We start from the raw sequence: 9,118 nt of genomic DNA, 5'->3' as shown, positions 1-9,118 counted from the left end.
TTATGGATTGGTTCATAAATAATGTAATTGTTGTATAATTTAGTTTTAAAATTTTATAGTATAATTTTTCAAATTAAACTTATTCTAAATACTCCCAAATATTGTTTGACTTAGGTTGAAAAATAACTTCTTTATGGCATTACATTATCAAATGTAATTATTATTCATGCACAACGTCCTAACTATGAAGTAAGACATTATAATAAAAATCTTGTTAATGGTATAAAATTCGAATGTTAGAGAGCGATGATAGGAGGATAACTAAAAACAATAGGGTCATAGATCGTTTTGCTCAAGAATATTTTTCAAGTACAAGAGATCAGAACCCAATTCTAGCTGACATGCTATATTATGGCCATTTAAAGGACATTGTAAAAGTAATTTATAGTTTTGGTAAATAAAAACAATATAGTTACATAATGTTTAAGCTTTAGTGGTGTCTTAGAAAAAATGTAAATAATCATTATGGGTTTATACTTGTCAATCTTGAAAAAATATATCTAGGCGAGAAATTTATTTTTGTAGAATAAGTAGATCAGTGTTTCTTTGTGAAAGATCCAAATGTCATGACTGATTGGGTGGTTTTGTACAAGGAGCCAAGTAATAATATTGAAAAAATAATGAGAAAAATTAAGATAATTGCAATGAACCAATTAAGCCATCTGCTAACGTTTGGCAATACTACTCCTAGATGTAAAATGTAGCGCTTGATATAACTGATCCTGATACTCAAACTAACATTCTAAATTTTATTCTAGGTAGAGCCTCTAGCTCAAATGAGTAAATAAATAGAAGACAAACAATAGCAAATATAGTTAGACGATCTAATGGAAAATAGTTGTAATAGACATGAACTATGTACAATGCATTATTGTTTAAATAAGTTTCTGATAAAATAAATTGTAAGTAAATATTTATCTTATGTGCGCGTGTGTGTGTGTGTGTGTATATGTGTGTGTGTGTGTGTGTGTGTGTGTTGCAAATATGGAATGTGATGCTCTTTGGTGAGGACCATTACTGATCAGAGAGTAGTACCCTAGGCATAGGTCATATTTTATTATTTTTTTTATAATTTGATGTTCATCTAGCTTATATTGTTCCTTGGTTGGAGACTTGGGTTATACAAAAACTAGCCCCTTGGTGCACCACCAACACCATCCCCTTAGCAGGTATTAAGTAGTTAATATTTCATAATGATCAATTATAGTTTTTATATTAATTATCTTCTTTACTTGTGTAGATGACTTGTGTATACTCTAGTTCTCATCTTCTACATTTCAGACTAAATTGTGTCCCAAAACACCTGAGTTTTGCAGTCTACCCTTCCTTCCGGACTCGATTAAGTTCAAAGCTAAAGTAATGAAGAACTACTCACATGTGATGAGAAGTTTATAGGAATTGGCACTTATGATAGAGGCTAGAAAAGCCGCCACACTTGCAGACAAAAAAAGACAGATTGTGAATGGAAAATTTAATAATGCACTTAATCCGATCACATTTTTAGATTACATGTTATAGTATCATATTCTTGGCATTGTAGCTAATAATCCAGTCTACACAAGGGCAACGTGGTAGGAGCAAGCCTGAGTTCAAGCAACTGCCATGAGGCATGAGAGCCATGTTTCGGTGGAACATGGATGCATTGCATGTCGGGTCTTGGTCATCAAGATTCAATAATAATATCGAGATTCTCGTATGGAGAGCAAGCATCATTGTTCCTTATATGTGTGATTTAGGAGGGTTTTGAAACCACAATGAAGGAGGCAGCAACACTGCACATGTCTTAGGAGGAAACAAAAGGCGAGCCAAACCCTCACATGCTATCTTTAGAGGATAACATCACTCTTAATCAGAATCTATTAGGATATAATAGGAGAGGAAGATATCCATTACATGATATTGGAGTTTCATCGGGCTTAACCACAAGATCCTTCATGGCATCCTCAATGTCATCTACTGTATCGATAGTATCATCATTTAATATTTCTACTATCCACTTGTTCTATGTGTCTCAATCAACTTGCGTGGGAAGATCGACTCAGAATTAAATGTTCAGGTGATTATGGAGTTGACTAGTGTTGTGGCAAGGCCCGCGCGACAGACGAAGTCATGGCCCACTTCATAAATTACTTGGCCGAAATGATTCTTATTCTGTGTTTGATGATGTTATACCCCTTTTGGACTTAGGCGCCAGTAATACTGGTTTTAGGCAAAGCAGCGCACATATATGTTATTTTTGCGTTAATACTATGTTCTTGTGCCTATGAGTCTATTAAATCTTCTGTAATTACATATTATGCCCATGAATATAGAATATTGCATATTGGTCCCCAATAATATTCAATAATTGCATATTGTTCCCATGAAAGTGAAAATCCTAAAGAACTAATGCTATTGCATATTCGTCCCCAAAAATAATCAATAGTTGCATAGTTTTCCCATGAAAGTGAATATCCTAAGGAGCTAATGCTAAATTAAAGATTTAAGGGACTAATATATAAAAAACCATTTATATTTGATATATTATAAAATTTTACATATTATTAAATATAATCAATTTAATCTTTAGGCTGGAGATATTGGAGGAAGTAGTAGCGGTGTTCGTACGAGTGATAAAGAATTGTTTTGGGAGTGTTTGGTTTGCTAAAAAAAGAAGGAAATCAAAGAAATGAAGATGAGTTGTCACCTTATTATAGGATGATGTGAGTGATTTTTTAAGAAAACTTGTTTTGATGTTGTTTGGTTGGCGAAAAAAATAATGAAATAAATTATAAGAAACCTATTTCTTGTAATAGGTTGTTTTTTTTTTTGCTTGGTTATTTCTTAAAAATAAGAAAATATATGAGATGAGATGAGTCGTCATTATATTATTGGATGATGTGACCCACACTTAAGGAAATTATTTTCCTAGCTTTTTGGGAGGAAAACAAAAAAATGAAATGTTAATGAGATGAGATGAGTTGTCACAATCTTATTGGATAATGTGAGTAATTTTTAAATATGAGATGAGATGAGTTGAGTGATGTTGTGGATAAAAATAATATTTTATTAGATGTGGTGGATGTGATGGATGAGTTGTTGGATGAAAATAATATTTTATTAGATGTGATGGATGAGTTGTTGGATAAAAATAATATTTTATTAGATGTTGTGGGTGAGTTTTAGAGATGGAAATGTGTGAAATTGTACTTTTTGAGTTTTTTTGGTTTGCATTTCTATTTTTTGGTTTTTTAGGAAATAACCAAACAACTCCTTAGTGTAAAATATATAGGGAATCAAAGGTTTAAAAAAGATTCTATAAAATTTAGCAATTAATCAAAAATGTATAGGGAATCAAAGGTTTCAAAAGATTCAGTAAAAGTAAGCAACCTGGACAAAAATTTCATCTAAGAAGATATCCTAGACTAAATTGCCTTATAGGTTGCTATAAAAGCAACCTAGATGAAAATTCCGTCTAGGTAGCAAATTGACTTCTGTCTAGTTAGACCAACTAGAAGGAATTCCATCTTTATTGAGTCAACCTAGATGGACCTTTTTAGATGGATTTCTGTCTAGATTGATCTACCTAGACAAAATTCTAAATAATTTAGATTGTTTTTTCCATCTAGGCTGGTCATTTCTACTAATGAAGAATATTAGTTCAGTTAACTAATTGTAGACATCCCAACCTCTCCAATTAGGAGAGAAAATTCTACAAATATCTACATAAGGATTCATTACAAGTCATTGTGAAGATGAAGAAAATATTAGGAAAATAACAATTCAGAAATTATGTGACAGATTTTCAAGAGAAAAGAAGTATATATTTAAAATCAAGACATGCAAAACCATGGGTGCCAGAGTGACAATGTGTTTAAAAGAACAAGAAGAAATAACACCGTAGAGAGAATTTTCATAGAGAAATTAAATATGAAAATAAAATCACAACTGCATGAATGGGTGTCATTTGCATCAATGTAATAGCTCTAATGCACATATAAATTCTTAGCCCACTTTAATCCACCGAATTAATTTTAGAAATAAGAAAGAAAACAATCTTTGTACATGAGTTATGGGTATATTTATAAGATAATGGGAAACTTAATATAGAAAGTCAATAATAGGTAAGAAATACAAGGACATAATGCACTACTAAATACCTAAAATATGGACTAATTTATATTATATCCTCATATACTTAATAGATTTACCACTACATTCAACATCCCCTTCAAAGTCACAGTGGGATCAAAATCGTGAGTTTGGATATGATGAGCTAAAATTACAATATGTTTAACCATTGTACTAATAATCTAAAGTTGTGGTGAGAGTTAAGGATATTTTTATATCGTAACACTCAATAAAAGAGTCAAAGCGCGATGAAAAGAAAAACCGAATGGTTGTAAGATCGATGTCATAGGACAGGTCGATGGAGAATAACTTGATATTGACGAGATTAACGGCAAGAGATAGTAATTTTTTATATTAATAGAGAAAATCTTAGTAGCTGCAAGATCAAACAACGAGGGATAGTAGGTCCTTATATATTGATGGAGAAATTGTTAGGAATTGATGATGAGGCCAAGAGGAAGGAATTGTTGGGAAGATAATCTAAATAGGTGATGTCGATGTTGCGAGAAGGAAAAATCCTTTTGTTTTTAACTCAGAGTGAAAAGGAAAAATCTTATAATAATAAAATTAAAGACAAGACTAGAAACCAAATTTTGAATATGACGGTAATAGGCCACCATAGGGAAAATGCTCAACGTAAGGGACTAGAAGCAAGATAGCATTTCATGGGAAATAAATGGTGAGGAGAGGCTAGACATGGAATTGACGAATAGTGATCTATAATTGTCATGCCCCATGTCCTAGAAACATCACGCAGAAGTATACAGTCGGTAATAACATCACTCAGAAGCATATAGTTAAGCCTAACTGAGGATTAGTATATACATATCACTACAACAAATTACACTTTTCCCGACGCTTATTCCCGACGCATGGTTAAATACGTCGGCAAAAATTATGTTTTTCCCGACGATTTTAGTTAACATCGGCAAAAATTATGTTTTTCCCGACGGTTTTAGTTAGCGTCGGCAAAACATATATTTTTCCCGACGTTTATAATTAGCGTCGCTAAAAGTGTATATTATTAGCGACGTTTTAACTTAGCGTCGGTAAAAGTGTATGGATTTCCCGACGTTTTTTTATTTTCGTCGGCAAAGATATATATTTTTAACGACGTTTTAGGGTTAGCGTCGCTAATAATATGTATTTATCGCGATGTATTAGGTTACCGTCACTAAAAGTCACTTTTTCCCGACGGGCCGGCTTTGCGTCGCTGAAAGGTATATTTTTAACGACGCGTTTTTATTCATCTGCGTCGCCAAAAAATCGTTCGTTCCCCCCTAAAATTCCATTCCTTCCATCGTTCCCCCCAAAATTTCATTCCTTCCATCGTTTTCCCCCCAAAATTTCTCTCATTCCCCCCTAATCTCCTCTCTCTCCTTCTCTCTCTCTCTTTCATCTTATCACAGCCGCCCCATCCCGCCGACCTCCTCTCTTACTCACTCATGTCGATTGCAGTCCCTCACCGGCAACTCTTCATCGGCGGAGAGTGGCGGGAACCTGTCCTCGGCAAGCGGATCCCGATCATCAACCCGGCCACTGAGGCCACCATCGGTTCGATTTTTGCCCCTTTTTAAAGCAAAATTAGGGTTTCGATCGGCGTTGTCGACTTTGTTGTTAAATAATTTTTATTGCTTGTTTTCCCTTTGTGCTTTCGTAACCTCTTCATGATGCTTTGCATTTTTGTTTTGCAGGCACAATTTGCTCAGGTTAGATCTCCTGGGCCTCTGAGCCCAGCAATGCCAACTATGGGCTATCATCCAGGGTTTCGGCCTGGTGTTGCACCAAACTTCATGATTCCTTACCACCTCCAAAGACATGGACAACTTGGCCATCGGATGGGTATTAGGCAAAGTGGGGTTCACGAACAGCCCCAACCGGTATTTAGCTGCAACATTTCTATGCTTTTCTTCTTTTTGTTCTTTAGTTTCCTTTAAATGATATGTCCACTTACTGTTAATGTTTTGTCTATACATGGATTAGGCTAATGGATTACTAATTCTTTTCTGATTAGAATCAGATTTTCACCATGTAAAAGGTGGTGAAGTGGGCGGAGATCTTGTTTCTTTACTATTCACTAAGGTTGAAGGGCATTTTATTTCAACAAAAGGATCATACTCATAATCTACCTTTGAATTTATAGGCTTGTCACTGTCTTTATATAGAAAAGCATATTTTTGCTTGGGTTCTAGCCTTAGTTGTTATCGTAGTATGATTAGCCCTTGGAAATATGAAGATTCAGGGGAAATTAGGAAAGAATTTGAAAAGAAAAGCGTCTTCAGTAAAATTAAGTAGAGAATGAAGACCGTGAAGTTGGTGTCTTGACGGAAGCCCTTCCTTTTTTTTCTTTTCCTGTGTTATTTAGTTAAGTTTAGGGGTTTCTTGACGGTTGGGGTTGTTGTTTTCGTTTTGATTGAAGGAGATATATCGGCAGCGACTGAGGAGGATGTGAATCTTGCGGTAGAGGTGGCGAGGATAGTGTTGAAGAGGAACGGCAGTAAGGAATGGGCTCGTGCTACGGGAGCTTTTCGTGCTAAGTATCTCCGGGAAATTGCTGCTAAGGTAGAGATTTAAATGTTCCTGTTTTTCAATTTTTTTTCATTGATTGGTGTAGTGATGGTTATGGATCTCAGGTCTTTGATATCTCCTTGGGAGAAACTTAAAGAGTAAATTCTGGTTGTTTACTTGGCTGCTCATAGAAGCTTTAATCAAAATATTGCCAGGTAGATCTTCTCTAAAGAGCAGCAAATATAAGATATTGGGCTTTTTTTCAATTGAAAATAGCTATGCGCTGCATTTTGTTTCCCTGTACATTACATGGGGAACTGTCTTTATCTCAGTAAACTAATAAAGGACAACTCAAGTTGTTTACTTTGTAGAATTAACTTTAGCTGAGTTTCCTTATCCCGTAATTTGTAAATGTAACTAATATAAACATCTTATTTGTTAAGAGGCACTAATATCTGACCAGTGCTGACTATCAATACAAAATTGGTTTATCAACAGCTTTATCTAAACCATTCCTCAAAATATGTGGTCACTTATGGAGCACAAGGTTCCAGTGATGGTTAGAAAATTTTTTATGTTTGCCTTTTGACTTGGCATCAACAGCCTGTCATAAAGAAGGCAATGATGATTTTCAATACAAAATCACATTCATATTTTGATGAACAACATAACCGAAGTCATGTAATACTATGTCTAAAAAAGATGGTTTTTTCATCAATATGTATGTATTCAATTTGATTTTGTTTAAAATATTGTAGACAGTATCTGCAGTAAGGATGTTTTATTTCCACTTGTTTACTTCCTATTGTTTACTTCCTATTAAAAGTGGATCTTTTTTTTTTTCTTTTACTTCGAATTGTTTACTATCTTTTGAGGTGCGCCCTTTCTACTTTCTTTGGGTTCAGATAACAGAGAGGAAGTCTAAACTGGCTAAGCTAGAGGCGCTTGATTGTGGGAAGCCTCTAGATGAAGCAGCATGGGACATAGTACGTCTGCTGGTTTTCACAATCTAAATCAAGTGTTAATACCTGTGAATATTCTGTGTGCCTTGTCCAGGATGACGTTGCTTGCTGCTTTGAGTACTATGCAGATCTTGCTGAAGCCTTGGATGCGAAGCAAAGAAGTCCTGTTTCCCTTCCCATGGATACATTTAAGTCCTATGTTCTTCGAGAACCAATTAGAGTTGTTGGGTTAATTACTTCCTGGTATATGCTCTAAGTTTGCTTTTCTCATGCATATACTTATATTGGAATTTAACATTTTTTAATTTCATTGCAGGAACTATCATTTATTAATGGCCACGTGGAAGGTTGCTCCTGCCTTGGCTGCTGGATGTGCAGCTGTACTAAAACCCTCTGAACTTGCATCAGTGTAAGACTTGTGAATAGCTTACTTTACCTTTTTGAAAAATTTGGACTCCCTGTCACATTTTTGTCACCAAGACTTGCTTAGAACTTGCTGAAGCATGCATGGAAGTAGGACTACCTGCTGGCGTCTTAAACATAGTAACAGGATTAGGGCCTGAAGCTGTTGCTCCTTTGGCATCTCATCCTCATGTTGACAAGGTAAATCGTTGTTCTCGGTCCTAGTCCTGTTTCGTTATTTTGAAGTTACAGTTGTGTTTGGTGGGAATGAATTGATTTTGTCTTATAGATTGCTTTTACTTGTAGCTCGGCAACGGGGAGAAATGTCATGACGGCTGCTGCACAATTGGTGAAGGTTCGTTAGAAGTACAAAACATGAATTTTCCATTGTCGTGATTGGATCCTGTTTTGTGCTTTTCGGACTAGTTTTGTTTGATGTGAAGAATTCATCATCCTATCCATTAGTTAGAAATATGCGGAGCAGCTATATATATGTAACTGGTAATCTGACGTTGCATTTTCTCTAACAGGAAATAATCAAAGAACTGATGGAAAGGCTACTACAGATGAAAGAGCTTATGGATATGTACTATGGCCCTGATAGAGTGACTGCAAAGCAACAAATGCAGGAGTTAGACAGAGTCGCAAAAACTCTACTAGAGAATATACCTTCATCTGTGAAGAGGTTCATTGATCGTGTCGTTCTTTCACTTCAAGTTTTCTTTTTTTCAACTTAGTTTAGTTTCATGTAAATCTTATAATGTGTCATTCTCTGAAATGGAAAACACTGAATATGTCAAACTGGAATATTTAAACAAGCCTTTGAGTGTTGACTTGGAAATGGAAATGAATGTAATTATTTTGCAATGGGAGCAAATTCTTTGTTTATCATAATATGCAACTTGTTTGAAGTATAATTTGATGTTTGGTTTCTTTGTTGATGTGAATGAGAGTAATTTTTTTGTGGATGTTCAGGTTCAGTATAGGCTTGTAGTTGACAGAAAAGATATTACTTTTGGCGATGCAAATTAGTGTCGAAAAAATTATACTTTTTACCGACCCATAATATGCGTTGCCAAAAATTATACTTTTGCCGACGCTATCTTGCGTCGGCAAAAGTATAGCTTTTGGCGACG

At 35.0% G+C, this 9,118-nt stretch overlaps 1 protein-coding gene across 1 annotated transcript; it reads left to right on the top strand.

The window, feature by feature from the left end:
* Nucleotides 3,322-8,876, top strand: LOC109826632 (betaine aldehyde dehydrogenase 2, mitochondrial-like). Its single transcript, XM_020393653.1, has 9 exons — nt 3,322-3,360; nt 5,805-5,952; nt 6,476-6,672; nt 7,524-7,604; nt 7,675-7,823; nt 7,897-7,989; nt 8,060-8,183; nt 8,272-8,337; nt 8,513-8,876. Exons 1-9 carry the CDS (start codon nt 3,322-3,324, stop codon nt 8,717-8,719), a joined length of 1,104 nt encoding a protein of 367 aa, XP_020249242.1. The 3' UTR covers nt 8,720-8,876.

The sequence above is a fragment of the Asparagus officinalis genome, chromosome 10, assembly GCF_001876935.1.
Source record: "Asparagus officinalis chromosome 10, Aspof.V1, whole genome shotgun sequence".
Classification (NCBI taxonomy): Eukaryota; Viridiplantae; Streptophyta; class Magnoliopsida; order Asparagales; family Asparagaceae; genus Asparagus; species Asparagus officinalis.
The sequence above is the reverse complement of the archived record's forward strand: the minus strand, read 5'-3'. Positions and strand labels throughout refer to the sequence as shown.